Raw genomic sequence first — 18,290 nt, 5'->3', positions numbered from 1 at the left:
AGTTGTTTACCAACTCGTGCCTGGTAACTTTAGTGTCTGGCATATCAGTGCATTTGTTTCCGTTGTCTATTACTATGTTGTATCTCATTTATGTTAGATTGTCTTCTCATATATAGGAATATCTTTGATAGTGCACTGGCTATTGTATATGAAAAGTTATTGGTAGAAATGAGGTATAGGATGATTTTTATTTCCCTTTGAAGAAGGTTTTAAATTACTCTTGCTGGACGTTCAATGCCTAAATGCATTAGCAGTACAGGGTTCCCCTCATTATTCTGTGGCTTGAGATTTTGGGGGCCACTCAGGTGACTTGAAGCTAAGACACAGTCTGTGAAGGCTGTTTTACTCCCATTCTACCTAGGATTCATGCTGGTTTATGAGGGCTTCACCCTCTTCAGGCCCTGAACTGAAACTTTGTTCCTCTTTGCCCTGAGAGACTCTCAGAAGTGCTGCTAATTCCTTCTGGATCAGCAAATGCCCTGTGGGCAGAAGCAGTCCCCAGTATTAGGCTCGGGTCTCTCTCTGACATTAACTCAGAAATTTTACTGTCTCTGTGAGGTCTTTTTTGTACTTAGGAAGATGTTTTTAAATATCATTCAGATTTTTAAAATTGTCTTTGTCAGGAGAGTTGGTCTGAGTTACCATTACAGAAAGTAGATATCCTAAAGCTTAAGCTTGTTTAATGTTTTGCTAATTTAGATTATGAAGATTAATACCTAATCATAATTCAATGGAACTTTTAAGTACATTAATTATTTAATCTCATAAAATAATACTTAAAATTATACCATTAAACTGGACTACTTTTAAAAATGTAAAACAATTTTTAACTTTTCTTGGGTTAAATCTGGAAGTCAGCCAGTTGAAGTTTGTATAAGAATACATCAGGAAACTAAAACAGAAATATCCATTAGCTAGGAGAATCTGGTTGGTATTTGAATAAAGTGTTACAAAATACAAATAGAAGGTGGAAACCTTTTGTTAAAAATAATTAAATTAAAACCAAAAAGAATATCTCAAAATACAGTCTTTTTCACTCATCCATTAAGCATATAGCATTAGTTACAGGTGAGAATGTGTTGAAGTTGCTGGCAGTAGCAGGACTTATTGTCATCTAACCAACTAATAGTCATATCCCTTCTCTTCCATCCCCATCTCCCAATATATTCTGTCCTATCAGAGAGATTTGTTCAAATAGCAGATTGGGATATCCTGATCTCAATAAAAGTAGAACCCCATGAGAACTTCTAGAGGTTTAAAAATAACTGATTTAAAGTAATTATAATAAATCCATTCCTCCATTCTACTATAATTTCCTAATCTTTATTGCAGCCAATTCTGGACAATGATAATGTAAAGGGGTTTCTATGAAAAATTTTCCTTCTTGATTAAAAAAATACAGAATAGAAGCAACTAACACTATTTCTTCTCCCTTTTCCCAGACTTGAACTCATATAAAATATTCGAGCTGCTGCAGTCATTTTTTGACCATGAGGTAACAAACACAAAGTGAAAAGCCAACACGCTAAGAAAGGTAGAGCAGAAATTGAGTTTCTAAACAATCCTGAGATTATCTATCTCCTGATTTGTATGTAGGTAAAAAATAAATGTCTTCATATTTTAAGTTGCTAAGTGGTAGGTTTCCTATGATTTGATGTTGAAAACACCCATAACTAATACATTTGATAAATATGCTCATACGGCAAAGTTTGACCCAGGTTTAACTCTAGATAATGCTTGAGATTTGTGTCACTTACTATAATACAAGAGTCCTGAGGTTCAAGGTCAAAGTCAGTGACGTTCAAGAGAACACGGTGATGTCTTTCCACTTGAATGACCCAGGAACAGTCAGTGTTACTCCTATAAGGACTGGGGTAATTTGGAGAATGAATCTCACCACTGGGAGCCTGGAAAATCCCACCACAACCTGTAGGTAGAAAACCCAATTCAATAATGAGAGGAATCCCTGATGCATAAAACTTTACCCCATAACCTGGTAGTATAGGACAATATGCTACTTTGTTTGACTACCACTTTTAGGTAGTCTGTGCTAAACATTTTGAAGACATCAATATCCACCATTAATTCATTCATCCCAATAAAACAAAGAAGGACAACTAAGAAAATACTTCAAATACTTTAAATATTGATGCCAAAAATTATTTTTAAAATACTGAAAAGTAAGCGTAAATGAAATCATGTCTTCATAAAGCCATAAAAAGTCTTGCCATGGTTCTCTAAAAATATAGCCAGTTGTAAGAATAGCATATCTCCTTCCAAGAATTTTGATTAATTCAGTAGTGTATGCTTTTATAAACAATTTAATATCTGCAATTTAAATTTTAATATGCATGGACACAGAAAACAGTGTGGTGAAGGCCAGGGGAGAAGGGGTGGAGGCTGGGTGAAGGTGGGCAAAGTGGGGGGAAATGGGTGTCATCTGTAATAGTGTCAACAATAAATCAGTTTAATATTCTGGATCTGGTACAGTTATTCAATATTTTTATTCTTATGATGTTATCAAATACCTATCAATGTCTACCTCTATGACCCGTTATTTCTTGGAATGATGATGGTACAAACCAATAATGGAAAAATTCAGTATTATTTTCTAATAACTGCAAATCATTTTGGGGTAATTAAATAACACATATTTATAATTCTAATTAAAGTCATACGCTGTTGACTTCAGGAAACATGTGATATACTTACTGTATTACCCTACAGTTGCAAAAGTGGGGCCATGAAGTAGCTTGAGGTTACATTTTTGCTTTGGCATTTTCTAGAAGTCACTAACATCTCTAAAGCTTTGATTTCCTCTTTACTATGATGAGTATATGAAATGAACGTCCCTCCCACAGTGGTTGTGATGAAATGAGATGATTCTTATAGAACCGTTATGAAAGCTCCAGGCACAAAGTATGCATTCAATAAATGTGGCTGTTATGAGTAGTTGTACAGGTTAACATCTACTAAAATATTTTGAGCATTAATTTATTTTATTTAAACAATCCGTTACAGATAACTTATTCAGACTGCCTAAGTTCCTGGGCAGAATGTCACTGTCTAATATCTGGTAATTCCTTGGAATTCACAGACTTAACATTTACAGCTTTGACATTTGCCAAGAATCTAAAGGTCTAAACTGTGGCAAGAAGAAATTTACATTTTCTGATGCCCCAGTTTGAAGTTGGTGAACAGGCACAAGTCCTTAGAGAGGAAGTGAGTCTAACCAACCACCCACTCCTGCTCTCGCCATGGATCGGCGTATGTTCCTTGTTATCACATACACCGTGACTCTTCAGAAGTCTACCCCATTTTTTAAGGAAAAGTATATGCCAAAGCAGTATTCACCACTTGGGAAGTCACAAAGTTGTCAGGATGTTGTCTCTATACCTCTCTCCAATCATTTCATGAAAGTTAACAAGGGCTCAGTTCACTCACCTCCAGGGATGGCTTGCCATGAGACATTGAAGCCTCTCCCACCTATGAAGCTGTCAGTCACAAATCGGATTGCTAGCTCATTTCCTGTGCTGGAGACCTGCATGGGATTCTCAGATGATCTCCGGGCACACAACTGGGCTATTCTGGGAGAGTGGAAATCGGGGCCTCCATAGATCTAGAATGGGATGCAGGACAAAAGATTTAAATTAGAGATGTACTTAAGCAATTACAGCCCTCCCGTGACTCACTTTTACCACCAGTTCTTGGACTTTATTATCACTAGAAATTGAAATCTCAGCCTCCTTGGGTGGGGATGAACTATAAACTTGAGCAGGATTTTCAAAGGCACTCCCTCTGCCCTGGGAACACACAAGCTCAACCACCCACGAAATGCCTGCTTATTTTATCAGCCAGACTTGTAGAGCTGAACTGCATAGATGATTCCTCCTTATCTCTCCTCTTCCTGTTTTTCACGTCTTCAAAAGATTTCCTGTTTTCTTAGGCAAAGGCATTGCCCCTAATGCTGTATCAAGTCTGATTTTCTAGCTCTTCTAGGGTTAGTATAAAGCCATTTTGTTGGTGAAAATCAAGTTCATTGAAGGCTATTGCTCTCTCAGTTATATTTTTAGGATTTTCCACTTTGTAATATGAATATTTTTTAAGATTAGGCATTTAATTCATATTTTTCCTTCTTCAGACGGAGTGAAAATATAACCTCTCTGAGCGTGTTCTGCAGTATCCTCAAGAAAGGAATCCTTCTCTGTTCCTACTCCCAGCATGCCCACTCTCAGGAACATGACCAAGAGCACCAACTTCTGCTCAGGAATTGCCCTGTGCACTCTGCCTCAGTATCCAGATGTTTCTCCCTTGATCCATCACAGTTGTCCTCAACCCTAGGCTCCTCCAATGTGCAACTGTCTATCTGACTGGGATCTGACACCCCAGTGACACAGTCCTCCCACCAAGTATCCACTTGGTCTCACATCCAGCATCTTGCAAGCAAGTCTAGTCCAGCCCAGGCCAGACCTCCAGGTCACCTCACACACAGGTTTCTCAATGGCCAGTGGGCCCTGCTTATCCAGTGTATGTGTTACATGGAGGAAGGTGGGGAATGTGGGGAAGATAAGACTCAAACAGAAGATACTGAAAAATAAAATTAATGCCCTGACTGGGTGGTTCAGTCAGGAACATCGTCCTGTACACCAAAAGTTTGCAGGTTTGATTTTTGGTCAGGGCACATACCTAGGTTGCGGGTTCCATACCCAATCTGGGAGCGTATGGGAGGTAACGGATCGATGTTTCTTTCTCACATCGATGTCTCTCTCTCTCTCCCCCTTTCTCTCTGTAAAATCAATAAAAACATATCTTCAGGTTAGGATTTAAAAAATGTTTTCTAAAGTAAAATAAAATTAGGCTTCTGGTCAAGATGGAGACATAGGTAAACGCAGTACTTGAATTCTTTCACTACCACATCAAAATTTCAATTAAACTACAGAACAACCATCAGAATCAGTCTGAAATATAACTGAACAGAGTCCTACAACTAAGGATATAAAGAAGAATCGACATCGAGACTGGTAGGAGGAGTGGAGATGCAGAACAAACTGGTCCCACACCCACGTGTGTCAGAGAAAAATAAGGAGGGATATCTCAGCTACTAAGGAGCAAGAGGTTAGAGACCCACACCAGGCCCCCCAGCCCAGGGTTCCAGTGCTGGGAAGAGAAAACCCCACAACCTCTGGCTATAAAAACCAACGGGGATTGTGGCTGAGGGAGGCAGAGGGCTTCTGGAGCCCCAGGTGTTCCTTTTTTTTTTTTTAATATATCTTTATTATTTATTTATTTATTTATAAAATATATAAATATATAAATATATAAATATATAAATATATATATACACATACATATATATATATATAAAACTTTACTGATTTCAGAGAGAGGAAGGGAGAAGGAGAGAGAGAGGTAGGAACGTCAATGATGAGAGAGTCATTCATCGGCTGCCTCCTGCACGGCCCTGACTGGGGATCAAGCCCACAACCCGGGCATGTGCTCTGATGGGGAATCAAACCCTGATCGCCTGGATCCTAGGTCGATGCTCAACCACTGAGCCGTGTTGGCCAGGCCCAGGTGTTCCTCTTAAAGGGCCTGCACACTGACTTACTCGGACTCACTCGCTCTGACTTCCAGCACTGGGGTAGCAGCTGGAAAGGCACCAAGGACATATGGAGAGGAACTGAGTCATCTGGCATCAGAGTAAGAGCTGGAGGGGCAGCTTCCTCCCAGACAGAAGAGCTGGCAGAGGCTATTGTTCCTTTTCTGAGCCCTTGCCCCACAGAGCTGGCATATCTGAGACTCTTATCAACCTGGCTCACACTGTTAGCCCCACCCTGGTGATTCCCAACTTGCAGGCCCACCCAAGCTGTCCCCACTGGCTTTTCCTTACAAATGGCCTGTCATGGCTCATGCTTCAGGCTTTCTTAAAATCTCTCAAACAGGCAGCATCTGGCTTCGGTGTGCCCCTTAACTCTAATTAGTCCCAGGCCCAGCACTAGCAGCCAAGGTTACCCTACCCAGCAAAGCTATCATTTAGAATCAAAGGACAGATGAAGAGCTTCTCAGACAAAAAAAAGCTAAAGGAGTTCATCACCACCAAACCAAGTATTACATGAAATGCTAAAGGCTCTTCTTTTATTTATTTATTATTTTATTTTATTTTTATTGATTTCAGAGAGAAGAAGGGAGAGGGAGAGAGAGAAGCACCGATGATGAGAGAGGTCATTGATTGGCTGCCTCCTGCACACCCCCTACTCCCAGGCATGTGCCCTGACCAGGAAACGAACCAGGATCTCCTGGATCTCAGGTCGATGCTCAACCGCTGAGCCACACCAGCCAGGCTAAAGGGTCTTCTTGAAGAAAGAGAAGAAGGAGGCGGAGAAGGTCAAATGTATGAACAATAAAATGGCAATAAACACATATCTATAAAAAAAAAGAAAATGATTGCAGAAAATAAAAAGTTGACAAATATATGAAACTCAGTAAAACATCATGGAACAGGATGCTTTGGACTTTGAGCCATAAAGAAGAAAATCAGGCAGTTTCCCTCATTTCAGACAGAGAGAGATAAGATGCCATCTTGTGAGAAAACTGACAGAATCCAGAATCAGAGGCTGTTTCTGAGTTTATCATATGATTTTCTTTTTTATATTTATCATATTTGTGCACTGATATATTTGCCTAAAGGAATAAGTGGTAGCATTTTCAACTTTAAAATAAATTAATTAAATTAAAGATTATTTTAAAAAGAAGAAGATATTAACCCCTACCTTCAGGTCTTGCCAAGTTCAAATTTGTGGAGGAAAGACAGTTTTGGGCAATAGTTTTCAAGCACATTGGTGTCTGGGTCCTTCCCTCCGCCCCACGTGTATGCTCATCCGTCTGTGCTCAGGGTGGGAGCCAGGACAGCACGGCTCCTTAAGGTTTGTGTGCCGGGCCCCCCTGTCCCTGTGACTGTGCTGCTTTCCCCCTCCAGTTGCCCCCTCCCCACTCCTTAGGACCCCTGCCCTTGCCCACCCTCAGGGAAGCTGTTGACTGATGGGGGAAAACACTCAAGTGTTCTCTGGGGAGAGAGAGGAGAACAACAAGCCTTCTTTGGGGGAGTATGTGATCTGAATCTATAATGATTTCTTTGTCTGATTAATTCCCCCAGTCATGCGGGAAAGGCCCAAATGAATGAAACTGCTATTCCGCAGAGGGCTGAGTACAAGGACTGTAATTGCAGAGGAACGAAGCAGGCTGACGGCTTCATGCTTATTTTCATTAGGAGGAGCTATGTTTGCGTGGCCCCCCCTCCAGCCCACCCAAAGCAGAACTTCAGGAAGAGCCCTGTGTGGCCCTTGACACGTACACATATGCAAATGCAGGGGACAAGATTGCTTCTGGTTTCGTGTCTTTCCCAAGCCCAGGGCGCAGTCCTCAGAGCATGACACTGACAGCATGTGCTCCTAATCATCCAAGCCCAGTAAGCGGCCCATATTTGGAGAGAACATCGGGCACAGGGGTTTAGTTCTAACAAAGAAAACTTGCGCGTCGGCAAAATAGTCTTTGTTTTCCCTGCTCGCGGGCCCCCTTGAGAACACAAACATAACGGATGTGAGTCGGCTGGGCCTAGAAGCCTCCAGAAGAATAAACACTACCACTTCTGCTTCCCTTCCTCCTGGGCTGGGCTCACAAAAGACCTTCGCGGAGAGACCAGAGGGAGCTAACTGCCCACACCAAGCAATTGTCTAGGTTTATAGCACCGAGGAGTGGATTTCCTTTTCTGCTTTATGCCGGTTTGGGCTTCTTTCTCAGAGGCTGAAGAAAAATCAGCCAGTGTTTCCAGGACCCGAACAATAGAAAGACACTTTTGGCTTCTACAGATAAAACCAACAGTTAGCATATGACCCTTCAAAAGGAAAAGTTGGAAAGAATGTCAGGGTGTGGTTCATTGGACTACAAAGTATGACTAAACTGTAGGGGGAAGAGAACTGGTCTGATGATTAGAGATGAAAAAATGTGTTTTTAGCAAATTCTTAGGATATAGAGCCTTTCAAAGTCTGTGGTTTTGACCTGTTTGGAACATTTCTTTCTGCTCTGTTAGCTCCATTTATTGCTACAATCAAGTCAGCATCCCAGGGTTCTGAGTAACCAAACGGCTGTTGATTAATGCAATTGGCCGCTTTCTGGATACGGATTTTTGAGGGAGAAAAATATTGGCTCCTGCTTAAATTAGATGAAACCCAAGTAAGCCTAATACCTGGTGACAGTGAGGGGCTACTTGGCTCTGCTCAGCAGGACAAGATAGGAGAATGTGTAGGCTGAGGGCAGGCGGGTCAAGAGAGTCAGAGGCTTCTGGGCCACACACCCACCAAGGGTAACACATTTTGAAACCTCTTGCTAACAAGATATCAGCTTCTATGGTATGAGGGATGGAAAAAATCATTTTATCGTGTAGACAAAAAAGGGGCCACATGCTAAATCCGACAAGCTCAGGGGAAGCCAGCACGGCAGCCCACACAGACTGAGAAACCTAAAGTAACCACATAGGATGCTTTGAACATAAAATTTCCAGACTAAAGGCAGATGGTGACAGGTAGTCACATCCTAGGCCTGTAGCTTCTTTGACAAAGGTCCATCTTTACCTTAACTGAGCCTGTCTATTGTCTTTTTCCATCTAAGATAACAGACCTTGGAAATGTCAGAGTTAAGCCCCTTTTCCAGGCCCCTCAGGGCACAACCTTTGCACCAGAGCAGGAGACCACGGTACTCCTCATGGAATACCATCCCTATGTGATGTGTTAATTATTGATTATCCTGTGCCCACTAAACTAAAAGAAGGACTAATCTCTTATTTTCCTCTGTATCCAATCCCAGAGATTCCCTGCTTTGCTTTCTCCTGCCTCCCTAATCTTTCACCAATGGATTTCATGTGACCCTCCTTACATCCCCTTCTTTGACTCTAATGTATAAAATAAGCTGAAAAACTGCAATTCTCCAGGGTATTTGCTGATTTTGCTTCTTAACAATTATTGTCAGTTTGACTCAAATAAACTCATAAAAATTCTCTACAGGTTTGGACGTTTCTTACATCAACAATCGTCATTAGAGCAAATTTATTGAGCATTTGCAGAGAGGTCAAACAAGGTTTTTGAACAAAAAGTAAGGAAGTTACTCATTTTAGCCTTAATAAAAAAAACTCCCAAAATATTTAAAGGCCTTAAAATACTGTTCCAAGCCTTAATTTTGATGGGACATTGGGAGATGACCTTGTCCTAATAAAAATAAGCCCCAACCCCGGCCGGGTGTGGCTCAGCCGTTGAGTGTTGACCTATGATCCAGGCGATCGGGGTTCGATTCCCGGTCAGGGCACATGCCTGGGTTGCGGGCTCGATCCCCAGCAGGAGGCAGTGGACCAATGACTCTCTCATCATTGATGTTTCTATCTCTCTCTCTCTCTCTCCTTTCCTCTCTCTGAAATCAATAAAGATATATTTAAAACATATAATAATAATGAGCCCCACGCCAACCGCAGCATCTTCTCGCAGCCTTTCCTGTGCAGGCACAGTGCCCTGATTGAGTGCTACCGCCTGGAGTCCCTGCTTTGTCTTTCTGTCCCCAAGGCTGCTTGCAGGGAACAGTCCCGGTCTTTTCTTTCTCACGTAATGGGTGTGACAAAACCCAAAGCACAATAAACCCATTTAAGTTTGCCAAATGGGCTTTGGAATAGGAACATGAAGGGTTAGGAACATTTCGAATTACTGTGGAAAAGTCTGCTCCAGCCCTTTGTAAGCGTCGAGGGCATTTATGCAACTGGGAAACATCCTTGCTAGCAGGAGAGACCACCCAGAGGTTCCACATTGAGTGTGAGTCCTACTTCATATGTGAGTGTGAGTTGTTGCCCTCTTGTTCTCTCCTCCTAAAAAACAGCTCTGAGATGGAGTCATGACTTGGCAACAGTACTTACGTGATGATGAGGGGGTGGGTGTTCACCAAGGACTGACCAGCTGTGTGTCTGATTTCACTTACCGCAGCTTATCACAAGTCCTTGAGAGGTATGTGAGCTGTTAAATGCAGTTCCTAGCGACTGCCCCGCTAGGTGAGGGCACGATTTGAGAACCCCACTTCTTTTCAAGGAAAGAAATTGTTTTCTAATTAAAGTGTTTAAGTGCTAAAGCTTCCATAAAGTACATGCCACTCATTTCAATATCTTGCATACTGACTACCTCTATCTTTTTATACCGTTTCACAGAGTGCTGAGTGGTGGATGCGTTCAGTTCATAGCTCTTCCACTCACCATCCTTGTGGCCATGGGAAAACCCATCAATCTTTCTGAGCCTCTGTTTTGAGGATGGTAAAATGGGGACAAAATTCCGCCCTTACCTCACAGGATTACTGAACATTCAAATGGGAAAGGGGATGTCAAAGTCCCTTTGTAAACCACCATACGTGTGTTATTAGGGTGTGTCAGTCACAGAGACATTTGGATGTTTGCATTCATTCCACAAATACGTATCAGGTGTTTGCTATTTGCCAAGTACTCTGTGGCCCTGGGGGGGGGGGGGGGAGCAGTAAAACAAAACAAAAGCAGACAAATACCCAGCCTTCATGGAGTTTAAGTTCTACCAGATATAGAAAGCTTGCCACGATGAGCTGTAGCATCCTGTATGGTGATAGGGGTTTTGTGTGTATTTAGCTTTAAATTTTGCAGATAGGTCAAAGTCCAGGATATCTACTATATGTATAATCTCCTAATGACTAGATCCTTGCAATAAAAAGCTGATTATAATAGATTCTCAAAGGCCATCATATCATAATTATCTAAGATAAACCCTTTGCAGTAGTGTTGGAAAAGTTCTCTTCAAATGCCTTAGACTGTCTAAGTGACCATTTTGTTAAAAACTGTCTACAGCAGATGCATTTTGTACTTGGCCCCATGTGGATCCTCTTAGGTTGCAACTGCAGCTGAGGTAGGCAACTCCTCTGCTTACTGACACGTCTCCCCATGGCCCCCCTTCTCTATACTCTGCCTCCCCAGTGCATTTCCCAGGAGAGCTTCCCTGGACTGGAAGAGTGGGGCGCTAACAATGCCAAGTGCATTCCTCCACCATTGGGGGTGGGAGTTCAGGGACCAATGCCTCAGCCTGGTGTCCTGAGAGGGATGATTCTGAGAAGCAGTCCTCACAGGAGCTCAAAGGCTCCCAGCAGGATTAAGCTCAAGTTGCACCCAGGGCTCCGCCTTCATTGGCTCTTCCTCCAGCACCCTCCCTCTCGCTGCTCCCTACGCTCCTGCTTCCTGGCATCACCTCCCAGTTAAGCTGCCAGCCAGCAAGTCCTACAGGCACTGCTTTTAGAGAAACCCAAACTGAGATATTAATCCCATTTGTCTGCAAATGTCATCACAATTTCTAATAGAACACTACTTTGAACAGTGGAAAGAATTTAGGAATTTTTGCAGTGATTTCCAGGTCTACCCCAAATTTTGGAATATGCTGGAAAACAGTGTAAATTCCTACCTCCAGGACATCAAACTTGCAGCTTTCGTGATACTCCACATCAAAGTCGTGGATGGTGAGCTGAATGCTGCTCCCAGGAGCAGTGTGAATGTACCATATACACTCCTTGCTGGGGGGATACGTGTTAGGGTAGCCAGGGCTGCTGAAGGAGCCTGTGGGCCCCGACAGCTCCGCACCACAACCTGTGAAAACAGCAAGCGCAGTCAGTCCAAAGTGAGCACTGGCCACTGGGAAGAATTTAAAAATCCAGCTAATCAAAAGGTAATTGAAAATGCTCAGGACAATTTTAGGAGAAAAACCATAATGTTACAATAAAGTTATAATTAGCAGCTATAAAACAATGAGAAAAAACATGGCTACAACTTATTCTTTTTTAAAAACATTGATTATATCATTTGCGCAATAATTTTCAGTCTTTATTCTCACATCAAACCTTTGGTAATATTTTCAAAATGTCATTCTGATTTTTAGATTTTTTTCATTATATGTAGGTAAGAATTTCACAGTAAGAAGCACAACGGACTATGTGAGCAGTGTTCGGCAGTGAGCATCGTGTCTCTCTGTCTTCAGTCTTCAGTTTCTTGTGTTTAATATATTATTTCTAAGTGCTTTTCAGTCCTAAGATCTAGAATTACAAGTGCATATTAATAAGGGGGGGAAAATCAGTCTGAAAAGGTCTGATTCCAAATATATGAGAAAACCCATAGAAGGTACAACACTAAGAGTGAACCCTACGGACTGGGGGCGATGAAGATGTGTGACTGTGGGGTCATTGATTGTAACAGATGTCCCACCCTGCTGGGGAATGTTGATCATGGGGCAGGGAGGGCTGTGCATGTGTGGGAAGGGGGTACATGGGAACTTTACCTTCTGCTCAATTTTGCAATGAAAGAAAACTCTTCTAAAAAATTAATTCTATTAAAAAAAAAACTACATAGGTCCTGACCCAGGCAATTTATATCTAAAAACCAAAGAGATAAATGAAAACCAATGTGTAAAACATAAGCATGGAAGAAGACTGCCACATATGCTTTATGACCGTTTATGTATCATATTGTAGAAAGTGACTCAGGCAAGTGAGTACAACACAGAATCAAATGCTACAATGTGGGGCACAGCAAGAAAGTTGCCACCACTTACTGAGCGCTTAGATGTGTGTTACTAGTGTTTCCTATTTTAATTCTCATAATAACCATAGGAAGCAGGTACTGTTGGTATCTGCATTTTTCAAATGAGCAAATCAATGCAAAGAGAGGTCAAATGGCTTGCCCAGGGTCATCTGGCTTGTGAGCAGTGGAGCCAGGACACCGACGCAGGCCATTTGGTCCGGGTAGAGTACTCAATTCCCACATTCTCCAGAGTCACTTAGTTTGTCAGCATTCAGACAGAGAGAACTTTATAGAAGAAATAAAGTCTCAAATTTTAAAGAGAAAATTAGAAAATGATTAAAGATAAAATTAGAATAAAAAGAGAGACTTTCTTATTTTCTAATAGCAAGTTTTGGTGATTAAAAAAACATTGTTGGCTCTGTTAACATATCTGGACCTCCTTTTCTGTTTTTCCATATTCTGTATTAGTTGGTAAATTCCTCCAAGTACCTTCTCTTATTCTGCATCAAGGCTTTTTCATGTTTAAAAATAACAATGCCTCCTCATTCCATTATGAATATATGTGCATTTTCACCTGAATGGCATTAAGCTGTGGTGACTGAAAATGTAAGACACTGAAGCTGAGGTCAGATCTATTATCACTCTATACAAATTCGCCCTGTATAGTGAGTTGAAAAAATTTCTTAAAAGTTCAGAAATATATATCTTCTATATAGAATCTCCACTTAAATAAAAAGAACTGAGGAGAATTCTAAGAAGAATCCTGCCGTGGTAAAGAAATCTGATTCCAGCTCAACATGTTGCCGTCTTGAGTTGTTCCTTTCCTGCTTCCATTTGAAAACCTCCCTGTTTTCAGACTTCAAATTTTTTGCACAGAGCAGTATCTTTTCTATGGCCTAAAAGTTTCTACTTTTATTTCTGGTTAAAACCCTGTGAAAAAGCTGTTTAAAATTAGGTGTGCGGACATTATTTTTAAACTGTGGTGGTTGAATGTTAAAAAAATATGAATGCCCTGAAAGATTAGAAAATATTTTTCCTACTACAGCAACACTCAGAAAGTGTTCCTGAAGCCAAAATCAGCACAGATTGTATGTAATGGTCAGGACCACTGCACAACTCCAGGGGGCACCAGTCACAGACTATTGCATCAAATGATGCTCTCTAAAGTTTTCCAATGCAGTGGCCCATATAAATCATCTTAGCATGAAATACCTTTACTACATTGCATTATAGGTAAGCAAAGCCATTCTGTTACCCCAATAGTTTTAACGTTTTTCAGCTCCTATAGTTCTTGATATCAGTTGCATCAGATTAAGTAATTCAATGGAAACATTTTTGGAGAAAAATAACTCTCTAGCCAAATAATATAAAAGAGAACAAGGAAATGGAAGCTTGGGTATTTCATCTCTGCATTTTTATTTAGCTCCAGTTCACCAGAATCAAATTCAATTTTTTTTTTATCCTAGTTGATTCATCTAAAAATCTGTACAACATTCTCCCATTATCTTTTCCAATTGTTTTAGGTTTCCTTGTAAATTCCTTTGCAAATAACAGGATGCCAATACCCTTTAACTAGTCCCTGTAAACTGGAATGATAATATCAGGTTCTTGGCATTCAGTAACACTTTGAAAAATTACAGTACTTATTTTATTTACTCCCTTACATCTCTTAAGACCCACAGTGTACTTTTCCTAAGACTTTGAACAAACATAAACAAGGTTTATAAAAACATAACAAAATTTTACTGTTAGGTTTGTCATGTTTTCCTTTCATCAGTAGTGCTTATGTATGTGTCTTCTGAAGAGAAATTCCTGTACTATCAAAAGGGATACCCTATTAGTGAAAATTATTGTGGTTCTGAGAAGAGAAACACTGTTGAGCTTGAAAACTCTTTGAAGCTTTCTGTGTCTCCTTCATGTTCTCACTACCTCTGAGGTTTAATGTGTAAGAAAGTAACAACTTCGATTTAAAACTTCACATTGAATGCAAAATAGTATAAATGAATTTACTGATATTATATGGTAAAAACTATGAAGTGCTGGAAAATAGAGTTTATTCTGATAACTATGGTAGAGACTCTATCTTTGAATATTTAAATCTTCAAAGAGATAAAAATAAATTTCTAATTCCCATTCATTTATTCAATAAATATTTATTGAGCATATGCCATAGTTCAGGTCATGCTGTAGAAGCCAGGTGTATTTAATGTCTATTTTAAAAAATCCAGTTATAGGCATAAAAAGTGCTACTACCACAGGTCCTCCTGCAAGTCATTAAACTCTTTTTGCTTTTCCTTCAGTTTTCAAAGAGTAATTTCAATTAAGTTTTTATTTTAAAATAGCAATCAATGAATTATATTTTATTCTTCACATGCTAATTGGTGATGAGTTACAAATATGAATAATAAATCATCATGTTGAGGTGCTAAAAGATCTTTTTAAATTTGTTAGTTTCCGTAGTACAAAGTTAAGTTAGCATGGTTCTCTTTTGGTCCTAATTTCCAGACCATAAATGAGAGATTCTGATCAGCATCCAGTCAGTTATGGCTCATTCTCTTGGGTGTCATCACTCTTTTCTAGATTTTGGGACACTTTGACAAATGCATACTTGATCTCAGGCAAAAGAAAATAAGACAAAATATATATTTTAAACACTGAAAAAAAATGAACATTTGTTTTTCCTATGCTCTTTTTGGGGGGCAAGGGAAAACATATTCACAACAAAATTAGGAAAATTTCTATTAATCAAAAAAATTAAATATGTAATGAATTATTTGATACTTTGTTTTATAAGTTCAAGCTATCATTACACTAACAGTGAAACATTAGGACATGAATTTGGAATTTATAATTATGGATAAAAATTAAAAATTATAAATTCACACCAAGAGTTGAACTTTTTAGTTATAAATGAAAACAAATAATAATTACAATTCACAATAAATAGTAGAGTTTTTTAACGTATAATGTGAGTCTTTTGAATTGTATGGATGCATTGTTTTCCATTTCATTAGCTGCAGCAAAGGAGTCAGTTACAATATAGAAAATGTGATTTAGAACCTATATCAACACATACTCTCCTACTGTCAGCAAAAGAAATACTGAGATAATCCAAAAATCCTATTGTGTGTAATTCTGAAGAAAAGTGTTCTAAATGCTGAAATGAATCAAAAGCTAAATGATTTAGTCCTACCTCATCAACAATTTCTTGATCATACTGGGTAGCAAAGCTGTTCGTTTTATTTGATTTACTACTTCTCCACTTCCTGTGGTAGAGATAAGATTTGTTTTTGTTTTATTTTTAATAAAGATTGTGGAGTTCAAAAAACTTATTTGGTAAGCTGCTTTACCTAGGTAGTTGTTATCAGTGTTGCTAATGTCTAAAATTAAAAACTTTCTGCATAAGCAAGAATCCTAATTTTACTTTCCTATTAAATTTAAATTCCTTTGGGGCCAGGAAGGGTGAAAAGTGTTTTGCTCGCTGCACTATTTCCCTCTGTGAGGGGTCTAGGATTTCACATCCTCTTGTTAAAATGCACTTTCTCCTGAGTGAATCACAGAAGAAAATCTGTTTCTAAATCCATCTGCCCATTTTGGAGATGGAAGCGACAAGGCTTCTGGAAAATCTCAGGTGCCTGCATTTCACTTAGAGTAAAAATAATGGGACAAACAAATCTGCAAATATTAAAACAAATGAAATTGCTGAGAAAACACAATTTAACAGGCTATGCAATAATTTTAAAGCATCACGTCATTGTCAGTCATCTGTAATTTTGGGTGGATGACTAAGGGGTCAGAAAAGTAGGAAAGAGAGATGGAGGAGAGAAAAAGCTGGAGATGAAAGAAGTTATATCGACCAATAGCTATCAGGAAATATAATAGGAGGTGATATTCAGACTCCCAGTTTCCTACTCCTCATCATGCCGTCTGGTTGAATGAATAATAAAATATAAAAGAAATTTCTCAATTCTTCATTTGTAACAGAATTAATATTTAATCTCATAGGGTTGTTATATAGATTAAATGAAATAAGCAAAGTAAGGTTTTTAGCTATGTGACTTGCATATGAAAATCCTTCTATATGTTTTATAATTTAACAGGAGTTTATCCAGATATGGGATGAGATTAGAGAAATACTTGGAGCTAGAAGAGGACTTACCATACCAGCTAAAGAGCCATCATGAATAGCTGACATGTAAAAAATCGATTATTCATTAAGCTACAATAAAGGTAGTTCATATTTGCATGGTAGTTCAGTTTTTCAAAGGGCTTTTCACAAGCATATTATCTTATTAAAATTCATAATCACTCTATGGTGTGGGCCCATCTTAGAGATGAGCAAAGTTATGAGGTAGGCCCATTTTAGAGATGAGCAAAGTGAGGCTCAAGAATGCCGCTGAACTTGAAGCTCACATAGTGAAGGGCAGATCTGGGACCAATCCCTCCCTCCTTTCCCCGCCCCCCACTCCCAGTTCTGTGTTCTCTCCACTAAGCCTTATGGGGCATTTCAGCCTTAAGGCACTGGAATGGCAGTGCTGAACACCGACTGCCCTCATTACTGCTCTGTCCACCTACTGAGGAAAACATCACTATAGGAACCTGAAAAAATAAAGATTCCAAAAATCTTTTTCACTTAATTTGACTCAAATCTGACAAAATCTAATGTGTTAACATCGTTAGATCTCAGCTGAACTGGAATAAAATAAGGTCCTAAAGACGATCATATGTTTTTCAGTTCTAATTAGTTAATCTGTACAAAACTTGTAGTACTGGTGACTGATAATCTCTTTCCAAACTCCCAGTCATGAGCTGAGAGGAAGCACTTGCCTTATCAGCAGGAAGCATGCTCATGTACTGAGCTCATACCAAGGAAGAGTTAAAAGCTGTTGCTAAACCTGTTTACTCATGGAGATAATTTGAATCTTTTTTTCATAAAGGGACATTGCCAACGCTTTTTTTTTCTTCTTTTTGGTCTAAAGCAAGCAGTGAGTTATAAAATATTTTTAAAAAAATTAAGCAAAGTCTGTGTATATTCTATCTTCAAGGTTTGGGGTTGTTGTTTTCAATGAAAGAGCTTTATAAAAGCAAGCTTGCAATGCAGCAGTGAAGCAGAATCAGAGGCACACACAGTTCCAGGGCACACTCTGTACTCCCCTACGATTGCTCAAAGGCCGTCACCTCTTTTCACTTGGCATTTCCCTCAAACTATAGTCCATAGGCCAACAGCTCCCGGAGGGCTGCAGCTTGGAACTGACGTGGCCCACCTAGGCTAGAAGGAGAGGAACAGAGATCGGCCAAAAGACATCTTCACATGCTCATCCTCTAATTTTTGAGGAAAACTCCTGAGAAATTAGTGGTCAATGCTAAAAAGAAGTTGAAAAGCCTATGTATAGCAAAAGCACACATTTTAAACACTCTAAATTATGACGCTCACATGCTTCATTAAAATGACTGATTTACATTTTAGTAGTTTTTCTATAATTTAAAAATTAAAACTTTCTCTTTTTCAAGACCTTGAGAGATGCCTCGCTGGTTAGTCCACCTGCCCTCTGAAAGGTGCACGGGAGGCATGGGGAGGGTGCCTGGTTACAGGGAGAGGTGACCAGTCGGGACTCTTCCGGTGGGGCGGGTGTGATGTGAAATGGCAACTACGAGCTCGGAATTTGGGGAAGATCCAATCCAA

At 39.7% G+C, this 18,290-nt stretch overlaps 1 protein-coding gene across 1 annotated transcript in view; it reads right to left on the bottom strand.

Moving 5' to 3' along the window:
• CUBN (cubilin) overlaps positions 1-18,290 on the bottom strand; it is a 258,721-nt gene that overhangs the window by 134,019 nt on the left and 106,412 nt on the right. Inside the window, exons 29-31 of the mRNA XM_081135485.1 lie at positions 11,499-11,680; positions 3,445-3,619; positions 1,758-1,927 (exon numbers count right to left, since the gene is read on the bottom strand). Coding sequence (XP_080991611.1) covers positions 1,758-1,927; positions 3,445-3,619; positions 11,499-11,680 — 527 coding nt within the window. The remainder of the gene's footprint in view (positions 1-1,757; positions 1,928-3,444; positions 3,620-11,498; positions 11,681-18,290) is intronic.

The sequence above is a fragment of the Miniopterus schreibersii genome (genome assembly GCF_964146895.1).
Source record: "Miniopterus schreibersii genome assembly, chromosome: 1".
NCBI classification, from domain to species: domain Eukaryota; kingdom Metazoa; phylum Chordata; class Mammalia; order Chiroptera; family Miniopteridae; genus Miniopterus; species Miniopterus schreibersii.
Note: the sequence above shows the minus strand (reverse complement) of the source record. Positions and strands in the feature narration are given on the sequence as shown.